Genomic DNA, 22,164 nt, shown 5'->3' with positions numbered 1-22,164 from the left:
GAGTGAAATTCAAATATACTAACACTAACGATGAATACAACAGATAATGTAATTTTAGGAGATAATATCAATGAAGAAAGAGATGATGAAGAAAGAGATGAAGATGCTGCAAGTATAATAGGTATACTGATAATTAAATGTTCTGTAAAATTATTAAATGCTCTGTAATTTATTGATGTAATTGCAGACAATATAATTCCTGACTAATATTATCTTAAACCTGACTGAATTAATTTTATTCCTATGGAAACCTATTTCCTAAAAAAAATTATATGGAAATTAGTGAAAATAATGTAATTCCTGACTATTTCAAAATATTTCTGACTGGATTAAAAAAACTAGTATTCCTGCCTGAATATTATTATTTTAAACCTGACTATTATTATTTTAAAACTGACTGTCATTATTTTAAACCTGACTATCATTATCTATTTCCTGACTAATATTATTTCTTTTCTTTCCAATTCCTATAATTTCTAATTATCATTATCTATTTCCTGACTAAGATAATATATTTCCTGACTAATATATTGTAATTTCTGACCAGAAAAAAATTTCTGACTTGATAAAAAAATCTAATTTCTGTATGCTATAATATATCTGACTATTATTATCTTAAAACTAACTATCATTATCTGTTTTCTGACCAGCATTATCTAATTCGTGACTAAGATATGATAATTCCTGAGTATTATAAATTTTAAAAACATTTAATTACTGTATATAATATTGATAATACAATTCCTGACTATTATTATCTGTTTCCTGACTAATATTATCTTAAACCTAACTGAGTTAATTTTATTCCTGACTAATATATTGTAATACCTGATCTAAAAAATCTAATTCCTGACTAAGATATGCTAATTCCTGAGTATTATAAATTTCAAAAAACATTTAATTACTTTATAACGTCATACAAAACAAAAAATAAAATAACATCAACTAAATTTACAAAAAAATTACATATTACTGAAATGTTATGTTTTTTAATTATAATAAAGTGCAAAACATTGAAGATAAGCTACTAATAACATCCTCTATTTTAATTCTGTTTGCCTCTCTACCTGGTTGGCTTGCCTCTTCTCTTTTTCTCTTTCTCTTGTTGGCTTCTTCTTCCGCAAAAATTAAACATAATCCATCAAGAAATTCAGCCCAGTCTTGCACCATGCCATTGTGAAAACCATAACCATTATGCCTCATAATGTCATATGCAACCCACCATTCATTTGAATTATGATTTCTTCTTACTATTTCTGGAATCCAAAATTTATAATACCATAATTCATTATAATATTTACATGTACAATTAATCATCGTCTGGGCTTTGAAGGTGCACCTAGGAAAAATATGCATGCATAATATCTCTTCAATTGCTAGTGCTGGATGTGCATCTTCTAAGGCATCAATTGGGTGTGCAATTTGATTAGCCATCTAAACAAAACAAAATAAACACATAAATCATAACAAAACAAAATAAAATAAACTAACAAATGTATGATCATAATATGAAAAAAAATATACGTTTTGTAGTAGCAGTAGTTATATTCTTATAAAATTAATTAAAATTCAAACTGAAGCAATTTATAGTTTTATATGGATTTTTTTTTTCTGAATATAGTTTCTTGTACACTGTGGTTTCTTATATATAATGTTTAGAACGTGAATTGGTGCAGTGTTTTGGAAGAGGGAAGGTCATGCCTTTTCAAATATGTGTTTTTCATTTATAATTAACCTCTGTTCTAGTAAATTCATTTCATTTTATTCAATTAATTTTATGTCTGGTAAATGATTTTACGTGTTTTTTGAGTGTTTTGAGTGTTTATGTTTTGGAAGAGGGAAGGTCATGACTTTTCAAATTCTAATTATTGTATGCAATAATTTTTTTTTTTCTGAATATAGTTTCTTGTACACTGTGGTTTCTTATATATAATGTTTAGAATGTGAATTGGTGCAGTGTTTTGGAAGAGGGAAGGTCATGCCTTTTCAAATATGTGTTTTTCATTTATAATTAACCTCTGTTCTAGTAAATTCATTTCATTTTATTCAATTAATTTTATGTCTGGTAAATGATTTTACGTGTTTTTTGAGTGTTTTGAGTGTTTATGTTTTGGAAGAGGGAAGGTCATGACTTTTCAAATTCTAATTCTTGTATGCAATAATCTAACTGACTATTTTTATCTTAAACCTGACTATATCATTTATGTCCTGAGTAATTTATTATCTATTTTCCTGACTGAGATAATTTTATTCCTGACTATTATAATCTAATTTCTAATTCAAACAATTTTTTGACTATTTTTTGAGTAATATTTTGACTATTTTTTGTGACTGAAATTAGATTAATAAAATTGTTTCAATTTAATTTCTGATTGAAACAATTTTATTCCTGAAATATACAATCTAATTCCTGATATATTCAAATTAATTCCTAATCAAAACATTTTAATACCTGACATACAAAATTTAATTCCTGACAAAACAAATCTAATAAATGAAAAAAATAATCTAATTCTTGAAGATAACGAACAATGAACAACATATTATAATCAGATACAAATATTATTATTTCTGAATGATATAATTTTATTACTGACCAATATTACCTATTTCCTGATTAATATAATCCTAAACCAGACTGAGATGATTTATTTCCTGACTAGTATTTAGTAATTCCTGATTTAAATAATCTAATTCCTGACTAAGACATGGTAATTCTTAAATATTATAAATTTAAAAAATATTTATTTACTGTCTATAATATTGTAATTCCTGACAAAAATAAATTATAATATGTTTCATATGTATACTTTTGTTGCAGATTATTACAAATATGACAAGGATGAAAACATAAGTAGATGTCTAGCAAGTTATACAGTATCAAACTACAATGAGGGATATGTGTTATACAAAGCTCATTCAAGATCTATTGGTTTCAGTGTCAGAAAATCAACAAAGAGAAGAGATACCAATGATAAATTGTATGAGTTTTATTTTAGATGTTCTAAGAAAGGACATACAAAGGGTAAAAATGAAGATAGCAGGTGAACAAAATTCAGTGGAAATACCCATATTGGGTAAAACTGACGAAAAAAAAAAAAAAAAGAAAAGATAGGGAGGTAAATGAGACAAGAACTGGATGCAAAGCCCATATTCGTTTCAAGAAAAACAAAGAAGGAAATTTCGAAGTTGTTACACATGAGTTGGAGCATAATCATGAATTGGTTATAGCAGTTCAACGACATCATCTAAGATCAAAAAGGCAAATATCAGCTCCAATGGGTGAACTAATTGAGAGCATGATTGAGAGTGGTATTAAACCAATGGATGCTTATAATTATATAAGCAATGAAGCTAGAGGAGAAGAATGTGTAGGTCATACTAAGAGAGATCACCTTAATTATGTATCAAGGGTGAAAATGAGTATGGTTGATGGTGGAGACATGCAAAATGTATTAGACACCCTTCAAGAAAGAGCATATCAAGATCCCTCATTCTTTTATAGATTGAAATTTGGAGAAGAAAATAATGTTGTGAGCTATTTTTGGCGTGACTCCCAAATGCTTGAAGATTTCAAAGCTTATGGTGATGTTTTAATCTTCGATACAACATACAGAACAAACAAATATGGGTTGATATGTGCTCCATTTGTTGGTATAAACAATCACTGGAAAACAACAATGTTTGGATGTGCATTCATAACTGATGAAAAGACTGATACATTTGTTTGGCTGCTTTCAATCTTCAAAAAGTCAATGTGTGGAATTGAACCAAAATCAATCTTCACTGATCAAGATCTTGCAATGAGCAACGCCATACCAGAGGTAAGCAGTTTCAGCTTAATATTTGTATTTGTATTTTATATTGGGATATGTTTTGTATCAAATAAAATAATCTTGAATTTTTTATTTAATTCTTGATAATTATAAACTAACTATATAATGTATTACCTGAAAAAGTATTAAGCTTGACTTAAATCAATCAATGCCTAAGATAAAACACATTATATCCGACTAATATTTTCTAATTCCTGTCTAAGTTAAATGTATTTCTGAGTTAAAAATATCAAATAATAAACAATAATTAAACTCTAAAATATTTAAATCCTGACTAAAATATTGTTATATCTAACAAGAATTATTTTATATCTGACTATAATATACGAATAGATGACTAAAATTTTATATCTAATTTAAACATTTTAATACCTGACTAATAAACTGTTATGCCTCACAAAAATAAATTAAAAATTAATGGAGTTATTTAATATCTGACTTTAACTCTTTAATACCTGACAAAAATATGTCAATTACTGCCATGATTTATATAATATCTGACTGTAAAATGAAATTATTTGATTTCTGTCAAAGTAATGACTATAACTTTACTAATACCTAATGAATATCATGTAATATCTTATGAAAATAATATAAAAACTGATGAAGAAAATAAATTTTATAATTGACATTATATATTTAATATGTAAATAAAACACTTTAATTCCTGACTAACTTATTGCTATGCCTGACAGTGAATTTGGTTCTCTGATACAATCTTCAAGTCACGACCAAATTTCATCATTTTCTTTTTCACGGCCTGATAAAAAAAATTGAGTTTAAAAAATGATTGAGTTAAATATAATAACATATACAACATAAAAGTCACTCAATATTCTAATTCCTGATAAAAATTAAATAATTTCTGAATAAAACAACATTATTCCTAAAACTGATACCTTATTTCCTGACTATAAAAAATTAAATCCTGACAAAAAATAACACATTCCTGACAAAAATAATGCTATTCCTGTTAAAAGTAATATAATTTCTAATTTAAACAATGTTTTACCTAATTGAGATATATTCTAATTCCTGACTAATAATATATAATTCCTTATCATACTAATCTTATTTCTGACTTGAACTTAATAATTCCTGAAATTTAGAATGTTAAAATAAACCAAGAACTTAATTAAATTATCTAATATATGAAGAAAACAAATTAAATCCTGATTATAATAATCTTATTTCTGGACTAAAATTGTTAAATAGAAAACAGTTACTATTGACATCATCAATTGGGTATTTAATTTTTTTATTACTGATAAACATATATCAAATCCTGATATAAATATTCTTATATCTAACTTAATAATTTATAACTTTTAGTATTATATGTAAGACTTGAATGCAATTGAGATATAAGTTATTTCCTGACTAAAATTATTCCATTCCTGAAAAAAACTATGATATTCCTGATCAACATTCTCATATTAATATTGATATCAAATTTCTTAGTCCTAATAAAACTAAACCAAACTAAACTAAATGACAGGTTATAATAAAAAAAGCTTTCAGAATTTAGTGCATAATAACAGATAATAAATAATGAACTCTTGAATTAAAAGCTTTAATAAATTAATTAAAAAAAAATGAGATTTTAAACTTACATCAATATCCATTTTATCAATCTCATCATCAGTTGGGTATTCTTTAGGAATTTTGTACATGACATATCTAGCTTTGTCATCATCAGCTTTGAACTCAATTGGGGCAGATTGTAAACCCTAACCATCCTTATTTTTACCAGAATCAATTAGGGCAGATTGTACACCCCGACCTTCCATATTTCCACCAGAATCTTCATCATCATCAGTATCTTCAAGTTTAAACTCAATGTTATCCAGCTGAAAATCTTTAAGAATCTCCTGTTCACTTTTGCCAGCATACTGTAATGGTAATGTCTGAGGATACAATTTCACAGAACCATAATCAATATTTTCAGCAACCGCTTTAATCCGCTCATTCAGAGATTCACATGACCAATTCATTACAAATTGCTTCCTATCTAAAGTGGTCCTAAACTCAAACTTTTGCAAAAAAGCAATTATAAAGGCAACCAAACAGCTATTTACTTGTTTTGATTTACTTTTCAATTCTTGTCCTTCCTTCTTCTTCAAAACAAAGGACTGAAACTCTGCTATAGATGTACATAACCAATCCATCACATAACCAGCCCAGTTGTAAGTCTTTCTGAAACGTACATCTTCTAAAGACTTAATGATGTTAAAATTAGGGGACTTATCACCAATTGGAGCCAAAAAATTAGAAACAGCAAACATAACAAAGAGTCTCTTAAATTCATAACCTCCACCCCTATATTTCTCAAACAATGATTGATAAGTAAGAAAATTAACATATGTCTTCTTCTTCTTACTTTGAACTGGTCTTTCAAATTCCTTCTTCTTGCTTTCAATACTTTTTTCAGATTCATCACCAGTTTTCCTCTTCTTTTTTTTGTTACTTTCAGATTCATTTTCTTTTTCCAAATCTTCTTCTCCATCCAAACCTAAAAATTTTCTCCACTCTGATTTCAAATAATCATCAGGATTAAAACCTTTTTTGTTTTTGGAAATCTCTTTTACAGGTATATCAGTAAAAGGAATGCCCAAAACATCAGCAATATCAGAACTGTCAATATGAATAGCATGTTCTTTTTTACCAACAATCAGATTTTTTGCCTTAGGATTATAATGAGTTACCATATAACCATACCACTGGTGACTGATATTATCCTTCAAGTTCATATTAAGCAACCCACCAAACCCAATATCTTTCACATCCTTTTTTTGCTGATCACTTAAATCTTCCATGATTTGACAAAGATGATTAGGACCAGATTTATTACCAAGCTCTAAGTCTTCAATATCATCTTCACTAAGAATGCTGAAAGTTTGAAAAGTAAAAAATCACATTAAAATTGAGAGATTTTTAAAACATATATTTAAGATAAAAATCTTTAAGCAAATCACAAAGTACTGAGAACCACTCTGAGTAAAATAAAAGACTAATAACTGACAAAATTAATTTAATATCTGACTAAAACGTGCTAAATGCTGACGTTTAAATTGTTATTCCTGAATAAAATTAACCAAAGCATGAGATTTATTTTCTTACCATTCTAATTCCTGACTAATAATATTTAATTCCTGATTATATTAATCTTATTTCTGTCTTGAACTTGCTAATTCCTGAAATTTAGAATGTTATGCTAGACCAGAATAGACAAAGAACTTAATTAAATTATCTAATATATGAAGAAAGCAAACTAATTCCTGATTATAATAATCTTATTTCTGGCTTCAAATTTTTAAATACAAAACTGTAACTATTGACATCATCAATTAAGTATTTTATTTTTTTATTACTGATAAACCTAGATCAATTCCTGATATAAATTTACTAATATCTAACTAAAACATAATAATTTCTAAATTTTAGAAATATATGTCTGACTTGAATACACCAATTCCTTAAACACACTATCTAATATCTGACTACACAATCCTAATTCTTGGCTAATAAATATAATTCTTGAAAATAATAATCTTATTCCTGACTTAAAAATGCAAAAATCATAAACATTCACATCATAATATAGCAATATGACTAGTGAAACAACCATTTCCATAACAAAGGGCAAAACAACAAAAGGTAATCCTGACAAATATAATCTATTACCAAAATACAATATAATAACCACATATGTGTGTTTATTTCCCAAGAAAATATACAAGTATTCAACATGAAACAACAAATACAAAATGCTATGTCTTTTTCCGAAATAAATAGAATACAATTTCACACATAACAGGCCGACTTCGTTTAGAGCCAGGTTTAGGACCACGCTTCTTCAATGGTGGTTCTGAATCGACCTTATAAAACGGAATAATAAATTATAAAAATGATTGTTAAAAAAAAAATAACTGAAGTATAATAAACCTTTCAGCCATTGCAACTGTATTCTCTTTTTTTCGAGCTTGTTTACTTCGTTTATGATAAACTTTTAAGGGAGAAGAATCTTTAATCGACGAAATGGTACATTAATTGAGTCGAAAATGAAGAATGTTTGGGTTTATAAAGAAGTAAAAATTAAGTCGATAGTAATGGAGTGAAATTAAAGGTAGAAAATGAAGTAGTTATGCGAATTATACGGAAACGTGAAATTAAGTCGATAGTAATGGAGTGTAACTGTTAAAAATGGAGTGGAAATGCAGAAAACGTGGGTGAGAAGAAGAAGGAAGAAGGCGGAACGATGAAAAAAAAGAGCTATTTAAGGTTCGGACCGCGCGCGGGCTAATCTTTAATAAACGGGCCAAGCACGGGCCAGTAAATAGAACGGACTCACATGAGTCCGTTCTACACAATATTTTTCGCACACATTTAGTTAAACGGATGCAATTGAAAGTGAAAGGAAAATTTAACACAAATTGTGGCATCTCTTCCCAAGCATAAGAATTAACAGGGCCCATCAAATTCTATAATTGAAAATTTTCTGTTTCTTCGAATAATCCCCCATTATCTATGGACCATAATCTTCTTAGTGACCAAACACAGCCCATTTTCAATATTAGGCGATTAAAATAAGCATGAATCACCATGTAGAGGGTACAATACAAGTATCTCCATACCAAAAAGTACTATTGCCTAAACAACAAACATTGAAGCTTCGGAAGTAAACGACTCAATTAGTAGACGCAATCACTCAGGGGTGGTCTTAACAAAACCTTAGGCCTCCAGTGGAAGCTCTACACTGTTGATAATTCTGCAAGGCTTGCGCAGACAATCTGATCTGCATCTGCTAGTTTCCGTGGATTCAAGCTTTCGAACAACATCCATCCCATCAATGACATGCCCAAATACAACATGGCGGTAATCCAGCCATGGGATCTGCAAAAAGGTGAATGCACAGGAATCAGAAATCTAGCTAATGCATTCACTTTGATCCTTAAGGTGTTAGCCTAATATGACTTGACTTTTGCCAATGTAGAAATGACTTGACTTTTATTTTTGGCTAAAAACACGGACAATTGAAAAGCCATACACAGCACACATTATTGGTCACTTTACCACAATAATAAGCTAAAAACACGGAAAGAGGGAAAATTCACAAGGGTTGTGCATAGGAAGCATGGTTTATCCTACTTGAGTCCCAACTCCCAATCCAATTTTTATTGCTTTCACATTGTCCTCGTGAATTTTAAAATGAATTTCTTCAAAAATATTTTCTCAGACGATAAAAAATTGGGATATGAGCGAATTCAAGAGCTAGTCATTAAAACACGGCCATTTTTGCAGTTTGTAAAACTACTTGAAATTTCTTGTTCCGAAAAATCAGATTTTAAGAGGGTATTTGAAATTCATGTCTTTTACCTTTCAAGTTAGTATCCTCATTAAGAAACCAAAGTTCCACTATCATAGCCAGGAATATAGGGGAAGGTTACCCTTTGTTAAACAAATAAAAATGGAAAACCTTCATTCAACAAAGTGAATGGAAGACTTTCTCAACAAAGAGAATAGAAGACTCACTTTTACAGTGCAAATGAAGAATTGGCTTCCATGGGCACCAGGACCAGCATTTGCCATGCTCAACACACAAAGTCCAACATGTTTCACTGCAAAAAATAAAATAAAATTAAATTTAAAAAAATTAGATTACAAATTCATAGATACAAAACTTACAGAAGTATAATTTACAAATGGGGATGGAGCAATCTCACACCAAGTAACAAATTACTATCTCAAGTTCTCAACCCACTTTGAGCAAATCAACTGAATAATTGTATCATATATTCATTATTCCCTTTGTGCTACACTTACACTTAAAGTTTTCATCTTTAAATTTGGCACCATAGATAATTATTCCTCCAGAAAGAAGCAGGATTATGCACTCAGTCACTTAATGTTACTGATCCTGAAACAAAGCCACCAAGGTAGTAAAAAGACGGGGATAAACATTTCCTTTAGTGAAGTCTCCTCCCGGAATCATGAATTCTTTATATGCAGTGAAAGTGGCTCTCCTTGTAACCATAGCCTTTCTCACCTGTAAATTAAAAAATATATATATCAGGCATCAACAATTAAGATAGCCTAATCCTCATTTGTTGCTAGGATTAAATATCAGAAGAACAATCTTACTTCCAGAATTATAAAGTCTTGTTAAAAATAAGAAAGGAAAAGAATTTTCTGTAAGTAAAGTTCAAGAATGGTCTTCCTCCTGTTTTGTTGTAAATTTTATTTTGGATGAATTTCTATCCAACAATCTGTTTCTTTTAAACATGGTGGAACTACAACCTTAGTGCCATAAGCCCCACAGCAAAAAAAAATTGAAACTGTTTTACTTGGATTAAAACACTCTTCAAATTTTTTTCAATACACCAAATTATCCTGAAAAAAGTTCAGAAAAGGTTCTTTCACTTAGTTAAGAAGGTAATCTTCATCACATTACATCTTAGACCAGACTACAGCAGATAAACATAGCAGAAAGATAGGAATCACATGATGTGGGACAAAATAACAGACATAAAATTTACCTGTGCACAGGGCACGGAAGTTCTCTGCAGTTTTTAGGACCACATCTCCAAACAAACCCATAACAATTCTTGCCGCTGGCTGTCCACCAATGTATACATCAAAGAAGACTTTTGTCTGTCACTTTTGCCTGCACGTCTTGAATCTGATCATTAAGTAAATTTATATCACAAATCTTTAGTAAAGGACCATGAAAGAAAATTTAAGCTGCATATCAATTAGAGTTACATAAAGTAATTATATAAAGCACAAAGTTATGAAAGGATTGATGCAGAAAATTAATGTCTGAAACATAACATATAATTTTTGGCCAACAACACTCACAACTTCACAAGTCACAGACCTATCTCAATGGAAGCTATTTAAACAAAATTTCCAAATTTTAAAGACATTACTCTTTCCCAAACTATTAGAGCTACCTACTGGGAAAGAGGGTATATTGAAAAAGACAGTAAAAATAAATAGTTAAGTTACCTTGACTCGTTGAGTAGTACTCGTAAGTTGATGATGGTAGACTTCATTCATATTCCAGATTTGGAATGTGGCATACATTGGACCAGTCTTCCCCATCGGGATTCCGGCATCTATCCCTGAGCTCAGGGCTGGGGTTTATTAATCTAAGTGTAGTGAGGGAGGTAAGTTGTAGCATTGCTTCTGGCAATGATTTCAGTTTTTCGCAGTCTTTAATTTGAAGAAGTTGCAGAGATTTAAGGAAGAAGACGCTTTCCCCCAAGTCCTCCAAATTAGGGCAAGATTCAAGAATGAGGGATTGAAGGGACGTTAAGTACTGAATCCCCTTTGGCAGTATTACCAACTCTTGGCAAAAAAGTATTCCAAATGAAGAAAGAGAGTGAAGGGATTTCCAGGGTGTGTCTTTTAAATTCATTGATGATAATGAGAGGGATTTTAGGTTCGTGAGTTGCTCCATTCCCAGATTCTCCACTCCCCAGCAGTTACAAAGTTCGAGTCTTTCAATAGAAGAGGCACGGCCTTGAAACCCCTCCCAAATAGTCCCCAAATTTTGTTTGATTAACTTCACAAAAACAACGCTTCCCACAAACTCCTTAAACACGGAATTCAGAACGCATGAATTATCTATTGACAACCTCTCCAAAGTGATTGGATTGCTTTCACCACCACCGCCTCCTTTCTTACAAAATTTCAGTGCCTCATTGACTTCGCGAAGATACAATTCTTTTACATGTGGACATGGAGGAATGTATGTCAATCTCTTGCAATCTTCAGCACTCAATATACAGAGCCGTGGAAATGATGGAATGAAAACAGTTTCCTTTTCCATCCATCTTATATCTCTCCACCATCCCTTTAATTTAGGCATTTCACTTAGCTCTAAATCCTCAAGAGACGGGAAAAATTTCACTGATGGAGATGGTGCATCACCCTCCATGTACTCTAAATTCTGACATTTCCAAAGTTTAAGATATTTGAGATGACAAAGTTGGCTCAGTGATGATGGCAGATATTTCAACTCATCACAAAATGTCAAGTTAATACTCACAAGCCCAGACGCCAAACTTGGCACTTTTGTACCATCATAATCAACCATGGATAACGTGCTAAATTGATGGTTACTGAATAGGCACTCCAGCACTGACTCGTGAAATTCTACATTAAGTGCTACATATCTACACTTCAGCTGCAAAGACTCTAGTAGGACAACCGTATGACCCCGACTTTGCATACAGTCTAGTGGGATAACGTCGAGTGTACCTCTGAGGTTATTGATGAGTGCTTTCAAGTCTATGAGCTTTCCTTTTTTATCTTGCTTCAGTTCATCATCATCCCTAACCACTATAAACATCGGTAGTGTGTTAAGATATGTTAATTTACCCATCTCTGCTGGCATATAAGTCAACCTCTTACAACTCCTTATATCCAACACCCTAAGATTTACTAGTCTGTTTGTGTCCTTAGGCAACTCCTCTAGGCTTCTACAACGACACAATTTCAAAGTTTCCAGGTTGTAAAGATTGGTGATTGATTGAGGAAGCATCTCCAAAAAAGTATTATCTGACAGATCAAGGTACCTCAAGTGCAATAATTTACCTAGTGTATCTGGTATGTTTCTAATGAAAAAACAGCCATGCAAATCCAATGCCCTTAAACGACTACACTTGGAAATACTCATCAGAATATTATCATTAATATTTAAAAAGGTACGCAGTGTCTTACTTGGACTATTACTTGAACTTAACCAGTTAGTCAGATGTTCATTATTAATATCATCAATAAACATATGACGAACTTTCCCTTCAACTTCATGTGACCTAGAAGCAGACGATGTCAAAGTTTCCTTTCCAGCTACTTTCCGAGCAAGGTCATGTATGAGATCATGCATTTTGACTGACTCAACTCCACCATATACATTATGCAGAACGTCTTGGAAAAAACACCTTTGCAATAAAACTGAAAAATATCTTTCACCTACATCTTCCATGTTCTCTGTTTTAGAACTTGGAACAAGATATCCTTGGGCCATCCAAAGACTAATTAGCATTTCTTTTTCAATGCGGTAGTCCTCAGGAAAGACTGAGCAAAAGCTAAAGCAACATTTTAGCTCAGGAGCAAGATGATAATAGCTAAACATCAATGTTGGAATAATGCCGTCCACACCATCGGCACCATCATACATGTTAGCCAAATCAATACTTTTCAAAGACTGCCAAGTTGCTATATCTTGATTACGCAACAAACTGGCTATGACCCTTAAGGAGAGAGGCACATTTGCACACTTTCTAACAATATCTTTACCGATCTCAAGTAGACTAGTAACGACTTTGTCTTCCCTTTGTCCAAGAGATATTTCCTTGAACAATTCCCAAGATTCCTCTTCAGAGAGACCTTTTAACTCATACATTGCATAACTCCCATTCCCAATAGCTCTTGCCACCCTTTGGCTGCGGCTAGTCACCAAGATTCTACTTCCCTTACCACCTAAATTCAAGAAGTCTCTCAACTCATCCCATTCTCTACCATTCTCAGACCATACATCATCTAAAACAAGGAGAAATTTATTCCCTTCAATCTGTTCTTGGAATTTTTTGTGCAGGCCCTCAAATCCTAGCTCCTCATTCACCCCAAGCATCTTACCTAAGATATATTTCGTGTCAAAATTTACAGACACACAAAGCCAGTACATATTTCCATGAAATGCCTCTCTAATCCGAAGATCATTAAACACGAGTTGGGCAAGAGTTGTTTTCCCTAATCCTCCAATCCCCACAATAGTCACAAAAGAAATCTTCGTCTCCAAGTCATCTTGTAACAAGAGATCCACAATAACCTCCTTGTCATCATCTCTCCCAATTATACTCTCTTTATACACATAAGAACAAGTTTCCTTTTTAAACTTGATAGGCTTATACAACTCACTAAACCCAAAGTTACTATGGTTTTCAGCTAAGCTATCCAACTTTACCCTAAGCTTCTTAATCTCTCGAGACATATTAAAAGCAAATAACAATTGATTTTCAGAAGAGAAGAAACGGCGTACCTTCTTGGAGATTTTAGTACCAGGCTTGTTAGCGATGGTATTAAATTCATCCAACAGATCATCCGCATCATAGACAGCATTCTTAAGATTCTCAACCCAGTTTTGGCCTTCATTGCTGAGCTCTTGGCACTTGGAGTCGGCATCCATGAGGAAAGTCTTGATGGTTTTGACAGTGTCGAGCAACTTCAGAAGTTCAGATTCATACTTATAGATGGAGCATAGCTTTCGCACTTCTGCACACTGCAGTGTTGCGAACAATGTCTGAGAAGCAGTGAGTGCCAAAGCGACATCCATTTGTAGGTAAGACAGAAACAGAATAAGCAGTGAAAAGGATGAAACTACAACAAGAATGATGTTAATTCTTTATTGTTTGTGAGAAATGCGAGCTGTACTATCGTCTTTATATAACGAGCGAGCCTTAGTTTAGTTAATTGCATCACTTCAATCATAAGATGCTCAACGACTTCGTACAAATGATACAATATTTTACCCTACATTCACATGCTGTTTAATTAAAAATGTTCATTATAATTCCGAATTAAAAAAATGTACCCTTTAATCACTTCTAAAAGATGCTTGACAACTCCATTTGTTCCCATTAATCAGTTCATAATATGCACAATATTTTACTCAACATTCCACGGAACACGAGCCATCCTAACTGACAATACAACTCGTAATCAATTATACATAGCAAAACACAAACCCTAAATTTCGCATACAACAAATCAATTCAATTGGTGTACTAAAAATTTGAATTAATAAGGAAAGCCTAATCAACTTCATAATTCGAATTCGTTTGTATACAAACCCTAATTTTCGAAAACCTTTATTACTTGTTCAAACATTAAAAAATAAAGAAATTCGTATAAAAACTTGCCTGAATTGCGTCTTCCATTTGCGTTAATTGCAATTTTGGTGTGCGAGATTTGAGCTTCAATGGTGAAGTTGAAGTCGCTGTGTGCTTCAATGGGGTGGAAGAAGAGATGCGAAGTAGTGAGAGGAAAGAATGGAGAAAAAAAAAAAAAAGTAGGTCACGTGTCTTGCACGTGTAAGTCAATGCCGAAGCAGTCAAATATCGGAATCGAAGAGTGGTGGGAAATTTTTTTTTTTTAAAATAAAAAATTAAACGAGTGTACTTTAACAGAAAAAAAAAATTTACTACATTCGTTATATATTATTGGAAAAATACACTTTAATAATCCCAACTATGGGCGATTTACCTACAATAATCCCAACTACCGTTTATTCTACAATAATCCCAACTATTAGGTCGGTTTTCCTCCAGCGGTCCCAAACCGGTCAACAAAAGTCAACAACCTATTATTGTAGGTTGTTTGACACGTGTCAGCGTGTGAGTGGTTCCAAAAAAAATTAAAAAAAAAAAAGAAAACTAAAAAAAATAAAATCTGGCAGCCACCTCCACCACCTGCCGCCCAAACACCACCTCCAGCCCTAACCACCACCTCCACCTCCTGTCGAACACCTAAATCGCACCACCTCCAGCCCTAACCACCACCTCCACCTCCTGCCGACCACCTAAATCGCACCACCTCCAGCACCAACACCCTCGAAACCCCTGAATTGCACCACCAACACCCTCGAAACCCCTTAATCGCACCACCAACAACCCCGAAACCCCTTAATCGCACCACCAACATCCCCGAAACACCTAAATCGCACCACCAACACCCCCTTGCCCGTGAAACCCTTGCGCGTCACAACCAGCCGCACCCCCGAAACCCTTGCATGCGAAACCACCAGCATCCCCAAATCGCCCCGAAACCCTTGCCCGTGAACTGATTGGAGCTTGAATCCGCGACACCCCCGCCTGAGATTGCTTCACGAGATCGCAGGCGGTGGTCGGATTAGCTACGGGGCTGGGATTCGGGATGGTTGATCTCCCGATGGTCAGATTTGGGAATAAAGGGTGGTTGTCGTGGCTGAAGGGAGGATGGGGTGGCGGGCTAGGCTGAGCTGATTTTTCTTTTTTTTTTTAATTTTTTTTAAATTAAGCCAATCAGGTTCTGACATGTGGCAATTAAAAAAACCAAAAAAAAAAAGTTTACCATTTCAGCAGGTAACCGATTTTTGGGACTGCTGGAGGAAAATTGACTTAATAGTTGGGATTATTGTAGAATAAACGTTAGTTGGGATTATTGTAGGTAAATAGCCCATAGTTGGGATTATTAAAGTGTATTTTTCCTATATTATTTGCAACAATTTGATATAATGTAGAGAAGAAAAATGTCTAATCGTTGCAAATAATATGTAACGGAGGTAGTAAAAAAAGTTATTAGATGGTCAACTCCAATGACAAGCTAATTTGTCAAAAAAAAAATGACAAGCTAATTTGACAATTAGTTTGTCATGTTATATAAGCTTTTAAACAATTAGCTTAGTAATAGTTGTTGGATAGAAAATACATGGAAAGACCTTAAAACAATTTAAGGGCAAATGTAATTATAAAAATATTTTTTTTGCCCGGTTTAAAACAAAATTCCTCAGCGGTTTCCTATATTATAAAACCTTTAATATATCATGAAACTACTAATTGAATTAGAAGTTTGAAGTAATTAGTACTCGTAACCAAAAAAAAAAACAAATCGATACTAATTACTCCCTCCGTCCCTAAATTACATTCCTCTTTGGAAATTTACACGAGAATTAAGGAGGAAAGAATAAGACAAATAACAATAATTAGATAATGCAATGGGAAGTACAAAGATAGATTAGTTATTACTCATGACATGTCATCAATCCTTTGCAAAAAAAAAAGGACCAATCACATGCTCCTAATTGAAAATTTTTAACCAATCATATTCATTGTAATTTGGCACAAGGATTATGAGTGAGAAAGCATTAAATATAAAACAGAAAAAGAGAATTGATTTACTAAAAAAAACTTACCAAAAATAGAAAGGAGGAATGTAATTTTGGAATACCAAAAATAGTAAAGAGGAATGTAATTTAGGGACGGATGAAGTAGTAATTATGAATTAAGTAAAACAATGTCACACTAAACTAACATGGTAACATCAATTTTCAATAAAATAAGCAATTAAATCAATTATACACTCATTATTAAAAAATAATAATAAATAAATAAAATAAAATTAGGACAAACCAACCTCTTTATTTACATCAATTATATAAAAACGAGTACATTTATTACCAATATTTCCGTTCTCATGACTTTTTTTGTTTTTGCTAAATGAAACAACTAAGCAGTTAACATTACCACCAAAGCGGCACGATCCATGAAATCGTGGGTCTATGATCCTTTTTTATTTTTGTCTGCCATTTTAGCTCAATTATGACATGCTTAGCTTCACTATTTAAGTTTAATTATTGTGAATTCATTTTTTAAAGCTAGGTAAGACCCTATTGACTTTACTTTAAAAAAATACGGGGTAATATTCAGTAAAATAATTTCGATTTAAATAGATTGAGTAGAAAGAATGGACAAGAGATTCCCTGCAAGATGGAAACTATGAAGTAAAACCAATCCTGCAAGAATTGAGGAGAATTATGTTTATCTATGTTCTAAAGTAAAACACAGCCCTATTCAAAGTTAGGCGATTGAAATAAGCATGAATCACATCATATATAATCTTTATTAAGTGACCTTCAGTCTGTTTAAAAAACACAAGCATTTCTAGTTTTCTACAACTGATAGCCTTCATAGAGAGTACAACACAATATCTCCATACCAAGAAGTACTATCGCCTAAACAATAAAACATTGAAGCCTCGGAAGTAAAAGACTCAATCAGTAGACGCAATTACTCAGTGGTGGTCTTAATAAAACCATTAAGCCTCCAGTGGAAGCTCTCCACAGTTGATAATTCTGCATGGCTTGCGAGGACAATCTGATCTGCTTGTTTCCGTGGATTCAAGCTTTCGAACAACATCCATCCCATCAATAACATGTCCAAATACAACATGGCGTTTGTCCAGCCATGGGGTCTGCAAAAATGTGAATGCAAAGGAATCACAAATCTGGATAATGCTTTCACTTTGATCCTTAAGGTATCAGCCTAATATGACATGACTTTGCCAGTGTAGAAATGACTTGACTTTCATTTTTGGCTAAGAACACCGGTTGAGCAGCAGCTAAAAAGCTAATTTTACAGACAATTGAATTACAAAACACATTATTGGCCACTTTACCACATTAATAAGCTAAATGCATGGGAAAGAGGGTAAAAATTCACGAGGAAGCATGGTTTATATTAGGTCCCAAACTCCCAATCCAATTTGTCTTGCTTTCACGTATGTATCCTCGTGTATATTAAAATGTCCTTCAAAAATAATTTCTCAGACATTAAAATAATCGGATATGAGCTGAAACTCAAGAGCTAGCCGTTAACACAAGGCAATTTTTGGAGTTTGTAAAACTACTTGAAATTTTTGTTCTGAGAACTCAGATTTTGAGAGGGTGTTTGAAATCCTCATGTCTTCTACCTTTCAAATTAGTATCCTCATTAAGAAACAAAAGTTCCACTATCATACTATCATAGCAAGGAATATAGGGGAAGGTGACCCAACACGAAGAAGCAGATGTAAGAAACTGCAAATTTTAATTCTATAATAAATGCAAGCTTCTAAGCCTTCATTTCATCCCTCATTTGAACACAGAAAGTGTTGGTTTATAAGTCCACAACACTCAAATGTAAGGGCAAGTCAACATCAGCATCATCAAGTTTTTCCGGCCCTCTACAGCAAGCATGAATAGCTAGTTGATACTAGACATTGTAGCTACAGGTGTGAGTTCAAAGAGTATACACATATAAAAGTATATGTTAAACAGATTTTAATCTGTTCATTTGTAATAAACTGAAACAAAATTGAGATAAGATCTTTCAACTCACTTTTACAGTGCAAATGAAGAATTGGCTTCCATTGGTACCAGGACCAGCATTTGCCATGCTCAACACACCAGGTCCAACATGTGTCACTGCAATATAAAATAAATAATTATGTAAATAAATAAATAAATAAATAAAAAACCATAATTCAGAGATACGAAACTTTCAGATGTCATAATTTACAAATGGGGGTAGAACAATCTCTCACTGAGTAACAGAATACCATCTCAACCCACTTTGAGCAAATTAACTGAATAATGTATCATTTTCCCTGTGTGCTACACTTACATGTAAAGTTTTCATCTTCAAATTTGGCACCGTAGATGCTTATTCCTCCGGTTCCCTGAAAGAAGCAGGATTACCCAAACTCAGTCACTTAATGTTACAGATCCTGAAACAAAGCCACCAAGGTAAAAAGATGGGGATAACAACTCACATCTCCTTCAGTGAAATCCCCTCCTTGAATCATGAAATCTTTAATTATGCGGTGAAAGTGGCTCCCCTTGTAACCATAACCTTTCTCACCTGTAAAAAAAATATCAGGCATCAACCTTTTAAAGATAGCCTAATCCTCATTTGTTGCTAAGATTAAATATCAGAAGAACAATCTTACTTCTAGAATTATTAAATCCCATTAAAAATAAGAAAGGAGAAGGATTTTCTAAGTAAAGTTCAAAATGGTCTTCCTCCTGTTTTGTTGTAAATTTTATGTTGGAAGATTTTCTATCCTAGACAATCTGTTTCTTTTAAACACGGTGGAACAAAAGCCTTTAGTGCCACAGGCCCCGCAGCAATACATTGTAATTGTCTTACTTGGATTAAAAAACCTTTCAAACTTTTTTCAATACACCAAATAATGCTGAAAAAGTACAGAAAAGGTTCTTTCACTTAGTTTAGAAGGTAATCTTCATCACATCACATTTTAGACCAGATGAGCAGATACACGTAGCAGAAAGATAGGAATCACAGGATGCTAGACAAAATAACAAATAAAATTTACCTGTGCATAGGGCGCGGAAGTTCTCTGCAGTTTTTGGAACCACATCTCCAAATAAGCCCATAACAATTCTTCCTGCGGGCTCTCCACCAATGTCTACATCAAAGAAGACTTTTGTCGTCACTTTTGCTTGCACGTCTTGAACCTAATCACCAAGTAAATTTTATATAAAAAAATCTTAAGTTAAGGACCATGAAAGAAAATTTAATCTGCATACCAATAAGGGTTACATAAAGTAATTAAATAAAGCACAAAGTTATGAAATATTTGAAGCAGAAAATTAATGTGTGGAACATGAAATATAATTGTTGGCCACCAACACTCACAACTTCACAAGTCACAAACCTATCATCTCAATGGGGCTATTTAACCCAAATTTCCAATTTTTAGAGACACTACTCTTTCCCAAACTATTATAGGTGCCTACTGAGAAATTTACTTTATTTAAGTAGCCATCAAACTCACACAAAGATAAACCAGTTTATGCATATAGTCACACACAAGTATCAGTGGTAGCAGGATGTTTGGTAGTGGAGTAAATGACTCTTTTCAAATAAACAATTTATCACATATAGGCATAATCAAGTTTTACTTAAATATAACTTGATCGTGCATTTGGTAAATTTTAACGAAAGTGTTACACTAATACCAGTTTAATGGGTCTAGAAGAACCTAGATTCATTCCATTTTTTAAGTCTTTTTTTTCTTATTTGCATCAAAGAAAATTATCATGACAATCGGCCTTGTTTTCTCGATGAAACCCCTAGTTAAAGTGATAATGATGACTGACTTCAACATTCCACAGTCACACATCAAATGCACCACAGTGACACATCATATGCACCCAAAAATATCCAACTAATACATAAAAGTAGATAAACAGGAAACTCACATCAGTTGCAGAGCTCATACAGCGAATACTACGTCGTGGAATTGAAGATGTCTTTGAAACTTTACACCCAAAGGCTGATGCAGAAAGATTAGTTGATGACAACCTACTTTCTGAGTAGCTTGCTGATTCAGGTAGACGGTAAGATTGTGGCAGATTGGTAATGCCAGTAGAGATAGGCAATCTTTGAACATGAAACCGAGTTTTGCAGAAGCTACCCTGAAAATTCAACCAAATTAACACCATTTTTTGCACTACTTATTTCTCAAAAAGAAATTAAGAACTAACATAGATTTCTTTAAACCCTTCTCCCTCCCCTAAACCAACAGCTCTCAAACCCCATCTCCCACCTTATTGACTGTTCTTAGTCTAACCTTTTTCAACCTTCAATCAACATTTTCTTACTCAAACAATATTTTTAATTATATCATCATCATTTCATAGGAAAACAATTTTTCCCAATGGGGGTCTGTGACATTTGTTGCTCTCGCACTCTCCTAACTCAAACTGCTTGAAACTACTCCGGATACCCGGGTTAGTCGTAACATTACTAGTTCAAATTACAATATCAACGTGACTATTAATTCGTAACAGGTAAAGGGGGAATTGGGGAAAAAAGGGTAAACCAAATTTGTAAATTGCTGAAACTTATAATGAAATGGATTAATAACAATTAAATACCTTACCAAAAGATAGCAAATGCGATTCAAGAATGAACATTACATTACACTTTATTCATAGGGTTTTAATACATGAAAAAACAAGAATAAACCCTCAGAATTGATTCTTGGAAGCAGAAATTAAAACGCAAGAAAATAGAAATTGAAATTGGAAAGTGAAGAACAAGGGGAATTACCATTTGTGACTGCAAGTTAAGAGCTGAGCAAGACGCCATTGTTGTAAATTGTAACAGACTTTGGAGCTAATGAGAGAAAATGGGTTTGCAAAGTACTGCTTAGAAATGGATAATATTTGGAGGGCTATTTTCTATAGTTGTACCGTTTGCACTCTCTAAACGCCAAACTACATTCTAGATTTTTTCTTTTTTTTTTTTTAGTTTACAAAAACTTCGAATAATACTTGTATTAATCCTGCATTTGCGGGTGTTTGTTTAGGCCGCAATTAAGATTATAGAGATTAGGGACGTGTTCGGCAAAATGTAGTTGTTAATTATCAACTGGTTGGTTGTTAGCTGTGAAAATAAATACGGAGTAATTAAGTATGAGTGTTTGATAAAGTAGTTGTTGACGTGTGTAAAAAAAAAAAAAGTAGTTGTTGATGAGTTGTTTAGTTGTAATGTAGAAGAAAAAAATCCAACAGTTAATTAGCTTTTCACAAAAGTTAATAATATTAACTTTTCAAAAAAGCTAATCTAACCACTAAACTCTACTTCCACCACTACATTGCCAAGCACTCGTACTTTTACTAAGTGATGGTTTGAATTAGTCATACCACTAAAAGCTATTTAAAATTTACTGTCGAACAAAAATTAAAATGCAAAAGGTACATAAAATAGTCTTTTAG

General features: G+C 32.7%; 2 protein-coding genes and 1 pseudogene across 2 annotated transcripts; all 3 read right to left on the bottom strand.

Moving 5' to 3' along the window:
- Window positions 1-8,567: 8,567 nt before the first annotated feature.
- Window positions 8,568-10,433, bottom strand: LOC145632583 (peptidyl-prolyl cis-trans isomerase, chloroplastic pseudogene; annotated as a pseudogene).
- Window positions 9,369-13,848, bottom strand: LOC145631901 (putative disease resistance protein RGA3). The gene is made up of 4 exons (XM_081684128.1): window positions 10,845-13,848; window positions 10,373-10,515; window positions 9,660-9,882; window positions 9,369-9,454 (listed from the first exon to the last, which is right to left on the bottom strand). Exon 1 carries the CDS (start codon window positions 13,834-13,836, stop codon window positions 10,888-10,890), a length of 2,949 nt encoding a protein of 982 aa, XP_081540254.1. The 5' UTR covers window positions 13,837-13,848; the 3' UTR covers window positions 9,369-9,454; window positions 9,660-9,882; window positions 10,373-10,515; window positions 10,845-10,887.
- Window positions 13,849-17,472: 3,624 nt separating this feature from the next.
- Window positions 17,473-21,656, bottom strand: LOC145631900 (uncharacterized). The gene is made up of 7 exons (XM_081684126.1): window positions 21,497-21,656; window positions 20,644-20,859; window positions 19,755-19,896; window positions 19,191-19,279; window positions 19,043-19,097; window positions 18,758-18,843; window positions 17,473-17,852 (listed from the first exon to the last, which is right to left on the bottom strand). Exons 1-7 carry the CDS (start codon window positions 21,533-21,535, stop codon window positions 17,697-17,699), a joined length of 783 nt encoding a protein of 260 aa, XP_081540252.1. The 5' UTR covers window positions 21,536-21,656; the 3' UTR covers window positions 17,473-17,696.
- Window positions 21,657-22,164: the final 508 nt, after the last annotated feature.

Source organism: Chenopodium album, chromosome 5 (genome assembly GCF_948465745.1).
Source record: "Chenopodium album chromosome 5, dcCheAlbu1.1, whole genome shotgun sequence".
Classification (NCBI taxonomy): Eukaryota; Viridiplantae; Streptophyta; class Magnoliopsida; order Caryophyllales; family Amaranthaceae; genus Chenopodium; species Chenopodium album.
The sequence above is the reverse complement of the archived record's forward strand: the minus strand, read 5'-3'. Positions and strand labels throughout refer to the sequence as shown.

Excerpts from the sequence above, each read along its gene's own strand:
- LOC145631901 (XM_081684128.1), bottom strand. The coding sequence starts at position 13,836 with ATGTCTCGAGAGATTAAGAAGCTTAGGGTAAAGTTGGATAGCTTAGCT.
- LOC145631900 (XM_081684126.1), bottom strand. The coding sequence starts at position 21,535 with ATGGCGTCTTGCTCAGCTCTTAACTTGCAGTCACAAATG. Across the intron at positions 19,280-19,754 it reads CTTCCGCGCCCTATGCACAG|GTGAGAAAGGTTATGGTTAC; the intron begins GTAAATTTTATT and ends TTTTTTTTACAG. Across the intron at positions 19,098-19,190 it reads GGGATTTCACTGAAGGAGAT|GGAACCGGAGGAATAAGCAT; the intron begins GTGAGTTGTTAT and ends TGCTTCTTTCAG.